Below are 21,319 nucleotides of genomic sequence, written 5' to 3'. Positions count from 1 at the left end.
AAATAACAAAAAATAAACTATATGTCCAAAAGTATGTTGACTTCTGACCATCCCAACTAAATTAGCTTGTTGGACATCCCAAAAATCACACAGGCATTATAACAGCCTCCGCTTTTCTGGGAAGGCTTTTCAGAAGATTTTTGAGCATTTCCGTGGGAATTTCTTCCCTTGTTGGACAAGAAGTCCTGGATGTGTGTTCCGGTTCATCCCAAAGATGCTCTGTGTGGGCCACTCGATTTGCTCATACCAAACTCATCAAATAGTGTTCTCGAGGCATCCACCAAAGTGACCAAACCCTGATCCATCCATCAGACTGCAATATAGTGAAGTGTGAGTCACTCCGGAGAACACATTTCCATTGCTCCAGAGTCCAGTGGTGGTGTTACACCAATCCAGCCGACACTTGGCATTGAACATTGATCATCTGTTTGCAAGCAGGGATTGTGCTGATGTTACTTCCAGGGACAGCTCTGAACTCTGTAGTAAGTAATGCTACAGAGGACAGGCAATTTGTATGTTCTTCAGCACTTGGCAGCCCCACTCTGTGACTCTGCATGGTCTACCACTTCATGGCTAAGCCATTGCTACTCCTAGGTGCTTCCATCTTGCAATAATAGGACTTACACTAATTGAACAGGGAGGGAGACCAGTGGCATCTGCAGGGTAAGTTGCAGCATTGGGGTTTTAAAACCCCACTGCTGCAACTTACCCGGCACATCCCACTGGTCTCCCTCCCTGTTCAACAATTAGTTAAATGTCCGTACGAGCGACTTTATTGGTCGCTCGTACGGACATTTAACCCGGCACAGACTAACTAATTTAACAGGGAGGGAGACCAGTGGGATTTGCCGGGTAAGTTGCAGCATTGAGGTTTTAAAACCCCAATGCTGCAACTTACGCTGCAGATGCCACTGGTCTCCCTCCCTGTTCAATTAGTTAAAGACCAGTGGCATCTGCAGGGTAAGTTGCAGCATTGGGGTTTTAAAACCCCAATGCTGCAACTTACCCGGCACATCCCACTGGTCTCCCTCCCTGTTCAATTAGTTAAATGTCCGTATGAGCGACCAATAAAGTCGCTCGTACAGACATTTAACTAATTGAACAGGGAGGGAGACCAGTGGGATGAGCCTATTGGTCACCTGCAGGGTCTTCCTCTGGCATCAACCAATTGGTTGATGCCAGAGGAGGTCCCTGTAGGTGACCAATAGGCTCATTCGCACTGCCCTATAACCCGTGACGGCGAACCTGCGGATTTCCACTTCCGGGAACTGCCGCGATGCCGCGAAGACAAGGTAAGTTAGAAGGGGGGGGGAGAATGGTAGACAAAGGCGAAGACGATCACGAAGATCTTCGTGGTGTGTGTCTTCGTCTTCGCCTACGTTTTACCGCCGTTGTCTTCTCTTCGGCGTGTCTTCGGAACGAACACGAAAGCGCACTCTTCGTGTTCGTTTTCATGTTCGCCCGAAGACGAATGCACAAGTCTAGTACAAACTGACTTGGGACAAAGGTGGCATCCTATGACGTGTAAAATCACTGAGCTCTTCAGTATGGCCCATTCTAATACCAATGCCTATCTATGGAGATAGCATGCCTTTGAACTTTATACACCAGTTAGCAATGGCTGAAACTAGGAGGGATGTGCACATACATCTTTTGGTCATATAGTGTACCTCCTGCCACATTCTATATTCATAATCCCTCCCTTTCTAACATCTGGTTTTAGCTGAAGATTCTAAAGAAAATAAATGAATAAAAATCAAGCTTTGCTGTATGGCATTCTGTCCCATGGTCACTTTTTGTGACAATGATTTTTTATATTGATTTGCAAAGTGTTTACAATCAAAAACAAAACGCAGGTTTTCTGGCAATACAATTTCAATATAAACAGTCTCCCTGGACCAGAATACTTTCTCATTTAGCAGAAATCACACAGTTATTTTTTCTATTTAAAAATGTATACAACAGAGCAAAACACAGTTGTTTACAGAAATGACATAATAGGGTATCATAGGGGCTTGGCTGGCTTTAGAGATCTGTGTTTGTAAAATGCGAGCTTGCGTCTGTTGTATTTTGCATCACAGCCTCTTTTCCTGTGTTCAGCAATGCACATTGTATTCAACAAAATACCCTGTGCAAAAGGAAAATATCGATTTAATAAACGTTTTTTCTTGAACTATACAAATCAATATATATTTTGCACAGCCTGAAGAAAGTGTCGTACTATAAGAATTATGTGACAGACAACAAAGTACTATGATGGTGCTATATAAAACAACAATAAATAATAAATATATATAAAATGCAATTGTTGCAATCTAAGGAGTCTGACTGGTATCTAATTGAAAAATCTATCCTGGACTTGAAAGATCTAGAAATAGCCCTTTGGCTGCAGAAAAAGGATTTAAAGAAATATATGAAACATCTCAAAGGGACATCACTTAATTCAATATTATTATTTTGGCAGAGCTTTAAGAGAAAAATTGGCTTTAACGACCTCATAACTAAAAAGGCCCCGTTAGAGCTCCTAAATAAAAACACCCGGGACATAAATCCAAATGAGTGGGAAAATTGTAGGATAAAAAGAATAGAGGAACTAATGATAGGAAATAAACTTAAAGATTTTTCTACCTTGAGTGCTGAATATGGCCTTACTAATAAAGAAATATTTAATTACATGAGAATAAAGAACTATTTACTCCACTCCCTTTTTGAGGAAAATAAAGATGAACAAGTGATAAAGTTTATGAAAATATTTGATAACCAGATTAAACAGAAATCCTTAAAACCCTGTACAGACCTAATCTTCGAGTTAGACGACCTTAAATCCCCACCTGCTTGGAAAAAATGGGAGAGAGATTTAAATATAGATAATGCTTCCCTTACAGAAGACCGCTGGACAAAACCTTGGAATCAAGTTATGAAAAATGTTCACTGTTTAAATTTACGGATCTACTTTAAAATTGTAAATAGATGGTATATGATCCCAACAAGGCTCCATAAGATAAATCCAGCAAAACAAAATCTATGCTGGAGATGCCGAGGGAACATGGATCCATATCTGGTGGTCATGCACCAAAATAGCGGAGTGTTGGGATAAGATATTTAATATCATATCTTGTCTAGTAGAGAAAAAGGTAGATAAGTCACCGATTAGAGCATTACTACTCCAAGATTGGGAGATGATTCCGGTAAAACAAAAAAATTGAATAGATCATGTGATCCTAGCGATGTTGGTAGTTATAGCTAGAAACTGGAGGCAAAAAAGATAATTTCCTGGATATATGTTAAAAACCAGATTTTTTACATTTATCGGCAGACCTAGAAGCTGCCGTTGTGGTCAATCATGGAATATTGTGGGTAACTTTCCCTGCTCATGCCCATTCCTCCATAGACTTTCATTAGTCAGCTGGTTATTTGAGACTGAGTCATTCTATTGTTTCCTCAAGGCAGTGCGATAAGAGGTCACAGTGTTTGAAGAGAAGAGTTAGGATAACTGAGCAAAAACACATATAGGTGATTAATGTGTAGCTGCCCGATAACGTTATATTATGCAAAAACTATAACCGCAAACAGTAAAATACTTCTGATCATACCCGGGACCCTTTTAAACAAGCTGACCCTGACACACACTTCTATAGATTGTATGTAGTGACTCGCCAAATGTGTTACTCAAATGGCTCTAATACCGGTCCATGGAATTTTAATTGGTGATAACTTAAACATACACTTGAGTCACCTGCATTCAAGCAGGGATTTTATTCATAACATACTGGTAGGAAACACACCAGTTAGGAGTCTTTTATATGATCAAAGCAGCGTCAAATAAGGAAAAGTCAGTTCCAGTCTGTGTGACTCTGAGAATCTGCCCTTCACCCTGAGAATGGGGCAAAAACCCAGAGAATTCCCAGGTGTGACAGATGTGATTGTTTCCTTACTGAACTCAAGAACTGGATGGTTTCATCGATGGGTGCGATTAAGATTTGATCCCACACATGGCCGTTCCCTCATATACCTATATGTCAGGATTATGGTGCCTCATTTTCTGTGATGATTTTGCATCTCCAGGCCTGTGTTTTATACATATATTAATAATGTTTGCCAAGAGCCCAACTATTCTAACAGCAGTCAGTTACTTCTTGGGCTGGGTATGTATATTAACCATGCGTTTGAATGTAACATGAGACTAAGCGCTGATTAAGGCCTTTATCCAGTTTGCAGATTTTCTTCCCGCCTTTCAGGAGTCACTCTTTTAATCTTGGGAAATTACCACTACTCCATCCAAAAATAGAGCGGCCGTCACGCAAGACTCCGATGACAGCCGGCCAGCGTGTTTAACAGGCTGTCCCCGACCACTCAGCGGCCTCACATAGCTACAATTACCCGCCACTCATGTTCCCCTCAATCACAGTATCATCACTGGGCGGGGCCTGCGTCTCGTCAATAACCTCCAATGAGCGCGGTTTATCGTAAAACAGAAGGGAATCTCCACCGGGGGAGATGCACCACGTGCCCTGCGTGATGACGCAATCGAGCGAAAAAATGTAAACAACACAAGGAGGGTTATGGAACACCCTCGATAGTTCTGGAGCATTGACGCCTCTTAGGGAGCGTGGTACAATATACTGCCCCTAACGAAACGGCTTCTCACTAATAATTAATGTGTATGTGTATAAAAGGGCGCTGGGGTTTCACGTAAGCGGTTCATTGTAATGTGCCCCTACATAGAAATGTTTGTTTCCAGCATGTCTGACCACATCCAGTGATACACGGTGTGTGGCCTCTAGAATATTGATTTGTTAGTGAAAAAAGGGTACTGAGGTGTCTATGTATTATCTGCCGTCTGCTTGTGAGGGTAGATTGTGGCCAGCACTGGTAAATAAAATTATTGTTTGTTTGGATTGTTTTTATTGTCCTCGATCCCTTGGCAGCAGCACCCGGGTCCGGCGCGCGGGGGGGGGATGTCTGTCACTGATATTTGTTGCAGATGATTACATAACTATTTTTACCTCTGCCCTCAGTCGGTGAGTAAGGCCCGGGTCTGCGCACATATATAAACAGCAGGCTGCGGGACAGAGCTCCACTCCTCGCACTCACGCATCAGGAGAAACACCCCCCTCCTCCAGCGACATGCCTGCCTTTTCGTGCCTCCCCCGGGTGCCTTCGAGTGCACACACCCACTTCCAATCCATGTGCAGCTCGGAGAGGATAGTGCCAATACGGCTCCTGCAGCCAGGCCCTAGGGGGTCTTCAGGAGCCACAATGCAGCTGTCCGCACCCCACCTGCAGAAGCCCCAGGAGCAGCAGCAACCTCCGTCTTCGCAAGAGCTGCGGGCATGGCTGAGCGAAATGGTCCAGCAGGACACCGCCATTAAACCCGAGCAGCAGCCTCACCAGGCCCTGGAGTATGAGAGCGATAACTGGCGACCTAGCGGGGCTCTCCAGCTGGCAACAAGCAGTCCGGAGCAAACGCCGGAGGAGCAGCCCAGCCCCACTCTGTCCCATGGAAGTAACAGTAAAGAGCGGCTGGCCCTGCATTGGGCTGAGGTGGAGAAGCAAGACAAGTACCTTCGGGAAAAGCAGCGCTACCGTTTTCATATTATCCCGGACGGCAACTGCCTGTACCGGGCGGTGAGCAAAGCGATGTACGGGGACCAGAGCCGGCACGCCGAGCTGAGGGAGCGCACCGTGCATCATGTGGCCGACAACCTGGACACCTTCAACCTCATCATCGAGGGGGATGCGGGCGAGTTCCTGATTAACGCGTCTCAGGACGGAGCCTGGGCAGGGTATCCAGAGCTGCTGGCCATGAGTCAGATGCTGGACGTGAATATCCACCTCACGACCGGCGGCAGACCCGAGTGCCCCACCGTGTCCACCATGGTTCATCACCTGGGCCCCGAGGACGCCACCAGGCCCAGCATTTGGCTTAGCTGGCTCAGCAACGGACACTACGACGCTGTGTTTGAACAAGCCCTTCCTAACCCGGAGTACGAGAGCTGGTGCAAGCAGAACCAGGCCCAGAGGAACCGAGACCAAGATCTGGCCAAGTCTATGGCCCTGTCCCTTTCCAAAATGTACATCGAGCAGAACTCCTGAAACAATAGACCCTCTGGAGAGGAGACTGATCCTGTTTGCTTGGCCAGTACACTCCAGTACAAGCACTTTAAACCATCACCATTTGACTGCACACTCTGCCTTAACCAGAGCTGGTCCATTCCCAAGTGCCATAGTCATGGCTCCTAAAATTCCCATTGTTGGGTTATAACTTTGCGCTATTTTATGTTAATCTCTGTGGATATCTTCCTGCCTGGTTAATACGTTCTTTGTAACGTAGAATTCTGCTCTAACCATTACTGTACGAGGCTCCTGGTACCCTCTAGACACCCATTACTTCTAGATAATGGAATATGTGTGCTTTTCTTGCAACAAATGCCAGGATATCTTGGACATTGTGTGATCGTTTAAGCGGATCTGTCATTGTTTTGTGAAATATTCCTTAACGATGGCAAATAATATTACTGAGTAAACGCTGATTAGTAAAATGGTAAAACACGGTGTAATAAGCTGAGGATTTGATCCAGTAAATACTGGATGTTATTTTTTTTTCTGTTGCTACTCAGTATTTATTAATACAATCTATTTTTCAATTTTGGAATTTGTATTATGTACATATTTAGTTACATTCCAAGTTAGGGTGGAATGAATAAAGTTTCTTAACTTTTTTCACTCGGATGATTATTGTATGTTATTTTGTCCCTTTGTCGTCTACAAAGGCTTAGCCAGGTGCTTGAAACTGTCTTTGTTTGCCTTACACAGCAACACCCATTCTGCTGCTCTCACGACTGGCCGGAGTCCCGCCGTATGGGAACATAAACACTGTCACATCCGTGTTCTGCTTTCAGAATCATTTTAATATTATATAATATTTTTAATGTTTAGGCTTTTGATCATTTGTGCTTTCGTTATGCTACATGTATTGGAAATACATGTAAGAAGAAACATACTACACCTTCACATCTAAACATTATCAAATGTAAACAGAACTATAGCTTTTCTTACGCGTTATCAGATGTAAACAGAACTATAGGTAGGGTAGGTACCTATGGGTAGGTAAGACAACGGTTTCAACTGTATCAGCAGATAGCCGTGTGTGTGTTATTTAATGGTTACAGTACAAGCTTCATAAAATAGCAGAACAGGCTTGCGGTTTCAAGTGGACCACTTTTAAATGGTGTTTGGACAGATGGTGGGGGGAAAAAATAGCCATAATTATTTGTTTTGAGGGTTTTTCATCCTCTCGTCTTCCTGATATATACCGTATTGGCTCAGATATAGGCTGCACCCTAAAAGTTAGGTGCTTTTTTTTTATTTTTTTTTTTTTTTTTTTTTTTTTTAAATGAAAAAGGTTTCTGCCCCCCCCCCCTGAGATATACTGCCACTCTGTCCTGAAGATGTACCCCCCCCCCCGAGATATGCTGCCACTCTATCCCCAAGATGTCTCCCCCCCACCACCACCACCAGACTTACCGGTGCAGACTCCACGGGGCCGGCGGGGGACATCTACACATAACACTTCAAATTCCGGTGCCGGCACTTCCGCCGTGGGAAGTACCGGCAAGGAAGATTGTTCACGCAGACGTTCACCGGCAACCTCCGCTGCCGGCACGTCTGCAAGATGTGCTTTAAAAATCTCCCTTGCCGGGACTCCCCCCGTGGGAATTCCCGGCAAGGGAGAGTGTTAAAGCACATCGTGCAGACGTGCCGGCAGCGGAGGTCGTTAACGCTCATCGCCGCTGCCGGTGAACGTCTGCGCGATGCGCTTGGACAACCTCCCGCGCCGGCCCCCCCCCCCGTGGGAAGTGCTGGCAGGGGAGGCTGTCTGAGCGTATCGGAGAGTAGGATACAGGTCCCCTGCACCGCTGCGGGGGATCTGTATCCTAACCCCGCTGCCTGCCCGGCGCCCGGGACTGCATGTCCCGGCCGTCGGGCTCTAGACCCCGAATATAGGCCGCACCCCCACTTTAAAGACTTAAAGTGGGGGGGGGAAAGTGCGGCCTATATTCGAGCCAATACAGTAGTTCTGACTGCAAAATTCAGTTGTCATTGCAATCCAACAGCCTGATATGATGGACAAAACAGAAATGGCATAATGGCACTCATGATTGGTTAGTTTAGAGGGTTACATACTGTATTAACCCCTTCAATCCCAGGGGTTTTTGGTACCTCAAAGTCCGGAGCAATTTTGCAATTTTTGCGCTATGTCGGTTCAGCGATGATTCTCTTTTTCTGTGAATAGTGTACCCATGTAAACTATATTTTGTTTTTTTCAAGGAGAGATAGAGCTTTCTTTTGATACCATAGTTGGATGAAAATTTAGAATTAGAAATTTAGTAAAAACTAGCAAAAATTTGAAAAAAAAGTAAGTTTTTTTTAAATTTTCCCTCTGAATCCTCACAAAATTAGGTAGAGACAGAAAATTCCTTCCAGATTTATCAATTCAGGTGTCCTGATTTCAGAAATACCTAATTTATATAGATTTTCCCAGCATATATAGGCAACATACTATAAGGTGTACATTACCTTATACAAAGCCGTTAAAATTTTAGGTATGATGGGACTGCAACTCTAATTTTAAACAAATAAAACAAAAACACCCACAAATGTATATATTTCTGTAAAGCAGACAATCCAGGCTATCCTATCAGGGGTATTTGGGCATTCTACATGCAGGTATTTGGCCACCAATCACTGTCAAAGGTGGCCACAGAAATTAGTTCCTGCACTTTTTTCACCAACGTGTCTTAGTATTTTGTAGTATTCTTAGTATTTTTTGTACAGGGTATGTGTTACGGCAGATAAATCTATCCTAAATTGTTCAGCCGCCTCTCCTGATTACGGAAATACCCCACATGCCTAGTTTTTTTTGTGGTTTTCTGGACATTACAGGGCACAAACGGGACCATGCGCGTTATAGATTCCAAACGTGAAATTTTCACATTTTGCTTTAGTAGACCGATGTTTCATTTGGGGCGACGCTGGCTTCAGCCTGGTCTCCCGTGCAGAGGCAGGGATGTGTCCCTGACGCTGCACGAAGGGCTAGGCGTACTGGTACGTCCATAGGGGTTTCTTAGTGGGCATTTTTTTGGCGTCCCGGGATTGAAGGGGTTAAGGAGGGATAGGACACATAAAGGACCTAGTAGGGCAGGGGTGTCCGACCTGCGGCCCTCCAGCTGCTGCAGGACTACATCTCCCATTCTCCTCAGCCTGCCCCTTAGCTGAAAGAGCATTATGGGAGATGTAGTCCTGCAGCAGCTGGAGGGCCGCAGGTTGGATGCCCCTGTAGTAGGGGGTCTACCTGTATGTAAAACTCATTCAGGAAATTGTGTTTGATCAGGGCGGACGAATTTCAGAATATGTATGGGTTGTAGTTGCCAGGCCATATATTTGATGAGAAGCTATTAGCGGGCAGTTAAAAACCACCAACCATTGGTTATCTTAAAGGAGTTAATGGGATTTTTAACAGCTTTTTTTAAATTATGGGCAGGGGATGCATTAATAGAGTCCGTAATCACAAATAGTGACAGAATATGTATTATATTTTTATAAGCACTTTTTTATGCAATCAACCAAAGCACTTAATTTTATATTAAATATTTGTGATGATATAATATCGGAACCAAACTATGTTTATTGAAGTTATTTTTTTAGGTAAAGCCACAGATGAAAGATCTTAAATACTGTTGACCTGAGTCTAGTTTAATGCGTATACCTTTGAGAAGTGAATTCAGGAGAAATAAATGTAAACGCATGTGGACAAAACATAAACAAAACACTTACCTGACCCAGAATTTACATTTCTATAAAATCTCCTGCATTCAGACAGGGGCTGGGAAATATGCAAATACCTTTTGGGGGATTCTGGAGAATCTCCTCATGCATTTTAAGAAAGGACCACATGAATATTTAAACACATCATATACACTCTTCCAAAAAGGAAAATCACGACGCAGAAGAGGCTACATGTAACAGCAGTCCTCATCCATGATCCGGTGGCAGGAAAATGCTCCGATTGGAACCAATGCAGTATTTCCACGCATGGTCAGGGATGTAAACAGGATAGCCTGAGACAGCATTGGAGCTGACTGGAAGTGGGTATATAACATGCAGGGAGATACACTATATGGACAAAAGTATTCGGACACCTGCCCACTACACCGACAGGGGCTTTGACAATATTGTATTCTAAATACATAGACATTAATATGAAGTTGGTCTACCCTTTGTAGCCGTCACAGCTTCCACTCTTCTGGGAAGGCTTTCCACAAGATTTTGGAGAGTTTCTGTGGGAATTCTTTGACCATTCACCCAGTAGAGCGTCTGTGAGGTCAGCCCTGACCCGGGACAGCACCCCCAGCAGCTCACTGAGTGGCCACATCTTCACTACAGGGCTCTGGGATATAGCATGAAATGTAGGCACTCCGTGTCTTAAAAACGTGCAGCGTCTTTTGGTGTTGTCTATAGAGGCTGTCCTAAGTTGGGTTAGTTCTGTAGTGTAAATGGTTACAGCCATATCTGGGAACTTGTGGGCTCAGCCTACCCGGAGCCTAACCTTGCAGGATGTGGCCGGGTCCCACTGATGTCAGGGGTGTGGAGTGAGGAGTGCCAGAACCCCACTCCCGCTACCCGGAGGATTCAGGTGTTTACCCGGAGAAGAGGCGCTTCAGAGATCTCCATGTTAACAATGTATTAAGTAGCAGTACATTGCACGGCCTGATCACCCAACAGGGCGATCTACCCCCCCCCCCTGGTTTTTGCAGCAGGGGGACACCGATGCTTCCCTGGACCTGCTGCCCAAGACTTAGGCCAGGATATATCACTGGGTTTAACTTATCATGAATCCATATATAAAGGCTGAGTCTTTGTTGTTGTTAAGATATCTTGTTCTTCATTTTGATTGCTGGCTGCATAGTCATAGTCTTTTCTGACAGCTTCTCTTCATAAAGTCAAATGTGAAGCCACAGCCTGAGCCTTGGAGACAAATTTTAAAAACAAAGCTGTAGTATGTGCAAAATGTTAGTATCATAATGGGCTGATTTTTGGCATCGTCCTGCCAAGCCGAGAACCTGGCAGTGTTTTTCCATTAAACATAGACACATAAGATTCACATGTGCTCCTTAACATGCATCCAAGTTTGTGAAATACAACAGCATAGTCTGTAGATAAAATACATGCAAAAGAAGCTCTCCTTTATTACAATAAGTAATTTATAACAATTATAATTTGCACGTAGCAGGTGCACACATTTTGCCCATACACAGAAATCATATAGAAAGAAATAGGCTCCAGTCAACAATCTGCAGTCAGCTCTTGCTGTTAGTAAAACACAGCGATAAAGTGCTTACAATACTGTCGTCTCCATATTATCCCAACAAAAATGCCTGAAACCATCTGAGTGAGAAACAAACTTTACAACCTTCATGCTTGTGCATTTTGATGATGAAATACCTAGGAAATGCCTTTGGTCCATTATACCCGTCTGCTGTCACCAGCATCACCAGCCTACTTGGGAAGTCTCAGGGTTTGCTCCAGTGTCAGGGGCAATGGATAGATAGTCTTAGGCTTACGCGGTCTAGAGCAGACTGCTTCCTATTCAACGCTGCTGTGATCTCATCTAAGACTCCCAAGTGGTGCTACCAAAATCTTAAGGCTGATACTCCTGTTTGAATGTAGGTGACTCGATTATGTGCATATAAGTTTCCAAGAAGACTGCAATTAGAACCATTTGGTTAACACACTTTGCGAGTCGCTACACTGAATAATGATGGGCTTTTAAAGGGTTAATATTTCAAGAGTCTCGGGGTCAGTTCATTTAAAAATGTTAATAGATTTAGTGTAAATAATGTTATGTGCGCTCCTATTGCTGCACCCGTACTATGTCACTGTCATCATTTGGTACAGGTACAGGTCGCGTGCAGGACTCCTGCAGGATTTCTGTATGCAGCTGCATCGTAGGCATTTTATTGATAAGCCAATAAAAGTTACTTGGAAACATTACTCTATACATTATCGTATTAACACTTACTTTTTAAAGTCTGTCCAATACACCTTCCCCTCTAAATGACCTTATGGTTCTTCATGCACAAAACAACAGTCTCTGAAAATCCTCCACCCTTTCATAAGCCAAAATGAGATAATATAACAACACTGACATTCCATTCCACTATGATTATATCATCACTCCTGATGTAATCAACAAGAATGAGATCAACGTAATTATTAATGGAACATAGCTTCATCATGCAATAAGCTTCCTTCATGTTTAGTACCTACTATGGCAATGCATTCTGTCTTTTTAATAGTCTATATGTCCCAAGGTTAATGATCAGCACTGATCATAGCAGTTTAGCTGAATGAGGCTGAAGTTTTAAGGGTACAGCTTGTGGTTTTGAAGAGACCCAGTTGGTTAATTTGATCCATTCTTTTATATCAGGGTCCCGGGTATCCTAGTCTTGAGAAATAATATATACATATGAAGGTATGAATCAAAAATAATACAAAGCTGCAATGTAACCAGGACCCCCGCCTAGCAAGAATCAAAGTATGATGATTTGCTTTATTTCCCTTGGTTCTTAACCTATGGGACTTTTCAATAAGAGATGTTACCGTACTTAATCCTGCCACCTCCCGACATCAGAGATTCAGTCAAAGCCTGTATGTCAAGGAAAGGCCGTGTGCAGGCCTGGAGCTCCCGTTGCTTTTCCTCTGCAGTTGGTGTTATTTGTTTCATTTTCCATCGTGTAAAATAAAAAATTCCGTTTTGCAGACTGAGAGCTAAAAGGTCTGGCTGTGAGCTGTATTAGACATCAACAGAAGTAGTCCTCTAATGCAAAAGTCCTGCATTATTGGAAGTCATTTATTGTGACAAAAGCACAATAAATTACGGCTTTTCTGCTCATTTTCATTTAAACCTCGATCCTTCTAATGTCATTCTTACCGAAATTGGCAGGAACTGGACTAATGCTTCCACTAATCATCGGAATTCAAGTGCTCTGTTGTGAACTGCCTTTTCATTTAGCCTTGCCTCTCTTTGTATATTTCTCCATCATGTCTCTGTTTGGATTTCTGACTTGTTTTTGTGTTTGTCACATTCTTTGTCATTCTATTTAATGTCTTTGTCCTTGCATCACCCAATAGTTTTCTTTGGGGGAAAGAATGTTCTCTCTGTCTGCATCTTAATAAGGGAAAAACACAATCAATGGTTTGGTGTGTTTATAGCTACAAACTACTCAATGACCATTTAAAATATGTAAAATGGTGTTGACCAATTTGGGAAAGCCAGTAATTATGCAAAAGAGCAACCCAATTTGAACTTTGTTGTTAATGAGATATGCTCATTAAAAATGTTTTCCCAAAAGGTTGATTTTTGCAGAAATTTCAAATGCTTTCATCCAAGATGTTAGATACTTACAGATGATGTTTACCATGCTCCCGCATAACCATTGGTCTTAAGTGGACACAGATTCCCAAGCCTTCTGGCTGTAACGAGGTCAAGGTATCTTGACAGCTGTCTTGCTTGTGTATAGTTTGATGGAAGCCAACCTTCAGTGAAGTATAACTTGACAAGGGTCAAGCTACCAATATACTTGACAATAGTCTGGTCCTATAGACTTCAATCAGAAGGACACAATTGGATAATGTGTCATTACATAATATGGAAAAAATAAATAGCCTAGAATGCTTAGGCCCATTCAATGAGCTCTGGGTGTGTTTCCTTCTGGAGTATTCTCTTCATTTACCAAACTTTTGCTTGGTTTCTGACTACTATGCATTTCCTGATCCTGTGTGTGACCTTGGACTGATCTCCTGTCCCTGCTTATTGGCTAAAGTCTGTATTCCAACCTTTCTTCTCCATCACTCCTTTTGTACCTTATACGTCAGTACCTCTGGCAGCAGCTGAACATCTTAAGTTGAAGACCCTACTACCTACACGAGGCTATCCATATGCGTCTGCCTACGAACAACATCACTCACGTATTAACATCCTTTATGTACAGCAGAATACACTTAGACTGCTGGCTAGTTATTTAGGCCAATTACAGCTTTGTGAACCTGCAGTGTTTTTAACATATAGAGACGCCACTAGGAGCCTCTATATGTACTATTCTGGTCTTCTATTCTGCGGATAGAATTATACGGGACTCCTTCAGTATATTTTGGGCATACATTCTGTGGGTGTAACTAGCAAACATGACCAGCAGACGTTTCCGCTCAGACATATTTAAGCTGCGAGAATCTCCTTAATGTTATAATTAATGGAATGGGTGTTGATTGTGTAGATATCTGAATTACCTCATCTGAAATGTGCCTTGATTTGCATACACAAACACACATTAGTTTAAAAGATTATTAGATGTACGAAAGAACAAAGTCATTTGTAGCAAATCAACTGGGACTTGATTTCAACAAATGACATTTTTTTAAATATATTTTGTGTATGCTTTGGTACTATATCAGGGATCAGGGTTAGCTCCAACATGGGAAAAGATGGGCAGCTGTAAGATGAGTGGTTACTCTTGGACGGCCTGGTCACTATGCCTGCTTCCAGAAGTGAATCAGTGCGGGCAAGAACCGCTCTGATGCATTACCAGTTCCTGAACCTTTGTAAAACCTTTGATTTACAGTATGCATTTCCCTTTAAGATGTTTCACCATATAATGTTTTAGCCAAGGGCCGTGCGAAAAAATTAATGATACCCATTTTAGAAGTTAACAATGAACTCCATCCATTCATATTTTTATTTGTCACATTGCTGGATTGATTGCATTTGGTTCAGGAGTTAGGTTTCACTGAGGTTTTTGGACTGAGGGTTGCGTTAAGTAAATACTGAGTTGGTAAGAAAGAACTTGAATGTGATAATGAATGGTGATCAGTAGTATTTCCAGAGGGAAACCAAATTAATGGAGATTCGTTCTGCCCCTATAACCACACCAGGGTAAATCTGGCCAGTTCGAGTCACCCTATATTCAGCTAATAAATGTTATGCATAGAGTTCCAACCTGCCTCTGGAAGCAACATCAACACAAGAACCGCGTGTCAGGAGCTTCATAAAATGGATGTCACGCCATGTCTTCTTGTCCAACATCAGTGCCTGAACTCACAAACCTCTTTTTGTGGAATGGGCACAACTTCCCACAGGCACAGTCCAAAATCTTGTGGAAAGCCTTCTCAGAAAAGTGGAGTATGTAGTTGCTGCAAAGTGTATGTTTGGGGGCAACTCCACATGAATGCCCATGGTTTTGGAATGGGCTTACATATGATGGTCTTTTTCCAGTTCCAATTTCTTATGGTATTCTTGCATTTCAGTATCTTCCAATGGCCAGTTTTTTCTTCTCTTCTGTACTCAACAGAAGAAAAGATTAGATCATGACAATAAGAACAGAATATTTCTAGTTAGAAATCAAATTATTGAAAAAGTCAATTTTGCCATTCATAAACTCTGGAGCCGAGAAAAGTCACATTAAAGGTTTAGGGGAGCCCTGGGTAAATCTTATCTGTTTCATTCCATCTGAGTTTTCCAATAATTTAAACTTGGATAGCATTATTGAAGAATACTAGTCCATGTTTGTGATTATTCTCAACAGGTGCTGTTTGAAGCATAAACAGATGTTTACAAGCAACCTTAAGCTTCTTTAAGACATTATCTGATTAAATCTGGTTTCCAATAATGAAAGAAGCATCATACTGAGCAGCTAAAGTCTTAGCAAACAAGCTACAGTTCTAGTTGTATTCCATTGTAATTTCTGGAGGACTAATTAATACACCGATACATTTAGTCACAATTTCATTATTTTTGAAACAATGGTAAAACTCAAGATGGATAAAGCAAGTGATCACAAACTTGAAAAAAACAACTGTTATCACAAAGAGTACTTAAAAAAACAGTCTTAGTGATGGAAATGAGCAACATAAGGATAGAGGGACTTACAAAGAAGTCTCTTTAAAGTAGGGAAGTTGCTATTTATACACTCAATAGGAGCACTCTTATTACTATTAGAAGGCCTACAGACAGTCTTCTAACCTGTTGAGTCCAGAAGGTGGCAAGGATGTCACACTTTGAAAATATCACACCAATTTAAAAAAAAAAATCATTTTATACATTTAAAAATACAATTTATGTCTTTGTATGCAATATTTACTTTGTAACAATACTGACCTTGAGCCACACTGACCTCCAATCAAAATGCACATACCACTCTCCGCCTCACCAACGTGCCCTCAAATACACATCCCACCATACCTGGAACCTTTCTTAATGCGCTGAGCCGAAGACTCTTAAATTAATAACTTATTCATAAGTCATGAAGATTCTATGTAGTGACTCACCAAATGTGTTAACCAAACGGCTATAATACCGGCCCTCATGAAAACTTTAATTGGTGATTATTTAAACATCCACTTGAGTCACCAACAGTAGCAAAGGCATTGGGGTCTAATATATGATCACAGCAGTGTAGAATAGGAAAGAGTCCGTTCCAGACCGTGTGCCCCTTCACCCTCAGACCCTGAAATTGGGGCAGAACTAGGATAAGACCCTGAGAGTTCCCAGGTGTGCATAAAACCGAGAATACCTCTGCACCTGGATTCTATTTCCCTACCCCCCAAATACACTGTATTTTTATTTTTCCATAATGTTTACTTTCTTTTTGATTGCATAGGAATTAATTAAACCTGGAAGTGAGCCTTATGGCCAAAGCTGCGCTTTGAGCCGGTTCCTACAAAGCTGAGCCCAGCATTTTTAATGTTAAAGGCTTACCATGATATCTATGCAATTTTATTCCTGTTAATATGAACTTAAAGCACAGAAATTTTACTTAACAAAACATGATCTAGATTTACAGAAGAAAAATCTCAGGTTTAGTTTGCGTTTGTATATAATATACCTGCTAAAACTATAATAATAGGGAGAGAATTATATATGAATGATATTTTATACATGTGTATATTACGTATTAAGTATCATGGAAAGAAGGGAAAACTGTATTATATGTAGGAGTGCGTAGTACTGTTTAATAAACTGCTGTAGTGACCTCTACTGTTTAATCACAGTAAATATTCTATATCAATATGATCAGTGCTTTGAGATACCACTAAACACAAAGGATGCATATGTGGGATTTACACCTCACAATCACACTGGTATTGGCATAGAACCCTCTGTGCATTTGGGGTTATGGTGCAAATAGAAAGTAAACAAACATACAAAAGAGTATTTAAACATAAAAATGATTTTGCTTCCTCTGTAACGCGTTTGTCTACGTCCATATTATAGGCTAAAAGGAAAGGATCTTAAAAATCAAGATGATGAAGGAAGAATCACATGTGTCTAAAGAAGTTTCACCAACTTTAAGCATACATTGGAAAAAATAACTACATTGCAATTCGGCTATATCTTAGAGATTAGATTAAGGCCAGCGACCGATAAATGCATTTCGTACCATTTTCTGTACTTTTATTCTGTCCATACTGTATAATGACACTTGGAAATCTTCTCCAGATCCCTTGTCAATAATCAAGAAGATATTGTTCTCCTGACATGCAAGGTTCGAAATTGCTTTTAAATCAGTGGTTTAGTGCAATAAAATGAAAATCCATACATAGGGATATCATTATGAGTCCATAAATTGTTGTATGTAATCTGTTTTATATTAAAGAATTACATATGGTGTTATTGCCAATGTTGTAAAATATAGCTTTGGATGCATCAGCCGTGTACTATATATTTACCCAAGAGGTATAAAAGGTTAAATAAAGATTATATTGGCCAGTTATGATTATGTTTATCACTAGTATTCTGATGCTAATGCTATTGAGAATACTTTTAAAGTATTTTTTTAAAGTAATATCCAATGGCTCCACTGTTGTATAAATTGTATTCGTTCTTCATCCATGTACTGTTGGCAAGATCTAGTGCTGTAAACTCTATGTTAACCGAGCAAACCCATGGCGTTTGGGACACATCTTGTACAACCTCGATAAATAATTATGGTCGTTCGAACTCCCTAAAAGTCAAAATAATCAGTACAGAAACAGGAGAGGATGCTAATATCTAATAAATCCATGTTTTTCCATTTTAAGGGGAATATTGTGCCAATGTTACATGCAATCATGTTTACTATGAAACACAGCCTATGAAACAATGTGAGTTGGTTCTCTTGGTTTAACCTATTTGGTGTCTGTCTCTTTAGACACACACAGGTAATCTACGTATAGCCTCACCCGACAGTCTAATCAGGCTTCTAATTCTAACTTGTTCCCAGTATTCAAATACAAGCCGGGATTAACCCACTTGCTCCCTGTCCAGTTAGTGTAAACAGGGTTAACCTTGCTCTGCTGATCATTGAGTTACTCTCAGGTCAGCCAAGGTGAGTCTTGCGGATTTCAAACGGAATTCAGCTTAGGACCGTACACTGGACGAGACATTGCGTTACCCAGAGTTTATCAACTTCAGAAAATCCAAACTGGATGATTGACCACAGGCAAATGGTTAGATGAGGATGAGAAACTTCTACTTTGGATGGGATGGTCTTAAGCAAAAAAACTAAATATTTTTTTCATGACATTTACCTATGGATACTTTTTGGCATGGCTTGCATTAGCGAAATGTTTCATTTTGCATGTTAATTCCTGATCTCCCACTTGACCCCCGCATTGATTCACCGCTTCCTTGAACTCTACATTAAAGCTACAATATTGACTAATAATGTATAGGTCTCTAATCTACTGAGTGCTGAATCAGTAGTGTGGTGACGGACAAGTCAAATATATTAACTCTTAGCAATAACCCTAGACAAAAGAAGCGGTAACAAAAAAAAAAAGAATAAGATCAGAGGGGTAGCTAGGGCAGTGCCATGGGCTGACACCTTTAATGAGAGAATCTTAGATGGTTTGTTTTTTCACAACTTTTTATTTTGTCTGCCAACGGCAATGCAAAGCCAGACGCTAATAGCATCAGACAGCAGCTGGGAAGTAATTATTGCTGTCAGGACTTTTTACCTAATTGTGACTATTGGCACCTATAGCTGAATTTAAGCTTGTCAATCACATACTTATGGATGGTAGGTCCAATTTAAACATACAATATGTGATAAAAGGACATGCTAACGATCAGGGCTGAACTCGGTATGGAAAGCAGCTCTGGCCCTTTAAGGCCAGCGACCAATAAATGACATACGTGCGGCTGCCTGCTGGAAACATGTGGCCACGTGCTACGCTCTTAAACTCTCATAGCGTGTGGCCGCGTGTATCCAGTCGACAGCTACCAGGCATTTATCCGCTTTGCCAGATGGCCGGTCAGGGCATGTTAATGGTGTTCAGGTTATGTCACCTTACTCCTTGCACATTACAAATAAACAAGCTACAGTTGACATTCTGTAAGTTTCCCCTGTACACATTTGCTAGTTCACTGTTGACAAACTGTTCTTATTCTGCCTGAAACTTAGTTTCGGGACTAATAAGGGGAGAGCAGCAGGCACTGAAATATTGTGCAATTAAGCAGTTGCTAGGTCTGCGTGGTTTGAACAAGCAAATAATCAATGTGCAGCCAAGTGATTAGCTGGGAGCTGCGAGTGCCTGCCAAGAAACATATCTGTGGGGATCCTTTTCACTCCAACTCTCCTTTGTCAATACACAAAAGAACAGTTACACAGCTGTATTCTTCTTCCAGTATACCGATAAGATACAATGTTTCAGGTGCATCTAGGCATGCCTATTCCCGATAAACCAATTTTATATTAAGTCATTTGCTTTTGCATGTTCTTTGAATGAACACCACTCTATTGAGGAGTTTATTCTTAAGCCAAAGAGTAACAAGCACATGGGAGATGTGTAAACTAGGGCAGGCTGGCCAAGTTCATACACAGAAGCAACCAAGGCAGGTTATGGAAGGGTAATAAGTATGGAATATCAAGGAAAAGGCCAAATCAAACATCCAAACATAGGTACCAATGAGCAAAACAGGATCAAGTCCAAGCAAAGTATCAGAGGGGGAAGCAGGAGCACAAAAAACAAGGTCCAAGGCGCAGGGTCAGGAACCCAAAACAGTTCAGGGGAATCTCCACAAACACACAACCCAGGGCCAAGAAACAATGACCCAACAAGAGAAGCTGGGATCTCCCCAATATATAAAGGCCATTGATGAGCAGATGAGCCCCAGGTATTTCAGAAATCAATCCAGGTAGGCAGAGGACATGGAGACACTGAAAACCAAGTAACCGTAGAGCAGGCATTTACTATACTGGAATTAATTCTTTAAAAAAAAAACAGTTATTGCATTTATGTAGTTCACTAGGTTTATCAACCATATCATGTTCTCTTGAGAAATTAGATCAGTTGGTTTTTACAAATCTCCCTGTAATCCTCAGCTTAAACAATTGTGCCATTTATTGGTTTTCTTGCATCAGTAACATTTTCAACTACTGTTGCCTTTTTCAAAAATCACAGTCTATTCATCTCCAATCCTTGCAGACTGAGTCATCTAGATAAAAAGATAATGTCCCTGGCATTTTGTTCAGCCAAACTTCACAGCCTTTTGGTCAAATTCAATGGAGCTGCCCAAGAGGATTGCTTGTAGATTAGCAATCACAAACTGTCTGCTGTGCTTGTCTTGGCACAGGATATTTATGAACCGCAGATGCTGTGTGCCAGCAAAATCCACAAACAAATACTGTATGCTGTAGGATTTCACTTTTCTCGCTCGTTTTGGATGCACTGCCAGCATAAATCGAGTAGGCACAGAATTCCTTGTCTTGTATCTAACCTAGCTGAATCCACAGTTACAGATGAGAACGTTTCATAAACCAGCGGGATCAGTTCTCTTTGTAAAATCCCTTCTCTTGTGTTCAACAACTAAAGCGACTGTTTGTTAAAAATCTACCTTTATGCTGTTATTGTCATGCTCACAATCATGTTGGGCAATCATTAAACTTCCTTTAGACCAGTTTGACCAGTTCTCAAACACGCAATATTATTATGGTTTTTATTCCAATGTCAGGGAAAAATAGGTTGCTACTTTCTCCAAGATGCGGAATGCAGTCCCTGCTTTAAGGTTAATGAGGATTCAGACAAGTTCAGACTGGCCATTTGGCACACCGGGCAAATGCTTCAGCCAACGGCCGCACTCACATCAACAGGCACTGTTTTACTGGGAAGCAAGCATTTGACAACGCGGCTCCTCAATCTTCTCTATGATGGACACATAGAATTTGATGGTAGACAAGAACCATTCGGCCCATCTAGTCTGCCCATTTTTTCCAGATGTAAA

General features: G+C 41.6%; 1 protein-coding gene across 1 annotated transcript; it reads left to right on the top strand.

Annotated features, from left to right (window-relative positions):
- The first annotated feature begins 5,127 nt into the window (after positions 1-5,127).
- LOC149287214 (OTU domain-containing protein 1-like) lies at positions 5,128-6,096 on the top strand. Its single transcript, XM_089493196.1, has one exon. It carries the CDS (start codon positions 5,128-5,130, stop codon positions 6,094-6,096), a length of 969 nt encoding a protein of 322 aa, XP_089349322.1.
- The last annotated feature ends 15,223 nt before the right edge of the window (positions 6,097-21,319 follow it).

The sequence above is a fragment of the Sceloporus occidentalis genome, unplaced genomic scaffold, assembly GCF_023333645.1.
Source record: "Sceloporus occidentalis isolate IW3139 unplaced genomic scaffold, rSceOcc1.0.p SCAF_63, whole genome shotgun sequence".
Classification (NCBI taxonomy): domain Eukaryota; kingdom Metazoa; phylum Chordata; class Lepidosauria; order Squamata; family Phrynosomatidae; genus Sceloporus; species Sceloporus occidentalis.
Note: the sequence above shows the minus strand (reverse complement) of the source record. Positions and strands in the feature narration are given on the sequence as shown.

Coding starts and splice junctions, on each gene's coding strand:
- LOC149287214 (XM_089493196.1), top strand. CDS start 5,128: ATGCCTGCCTTTTCGTGCCTCCCCCGGGTGCCTTCGAGTGCACACACC.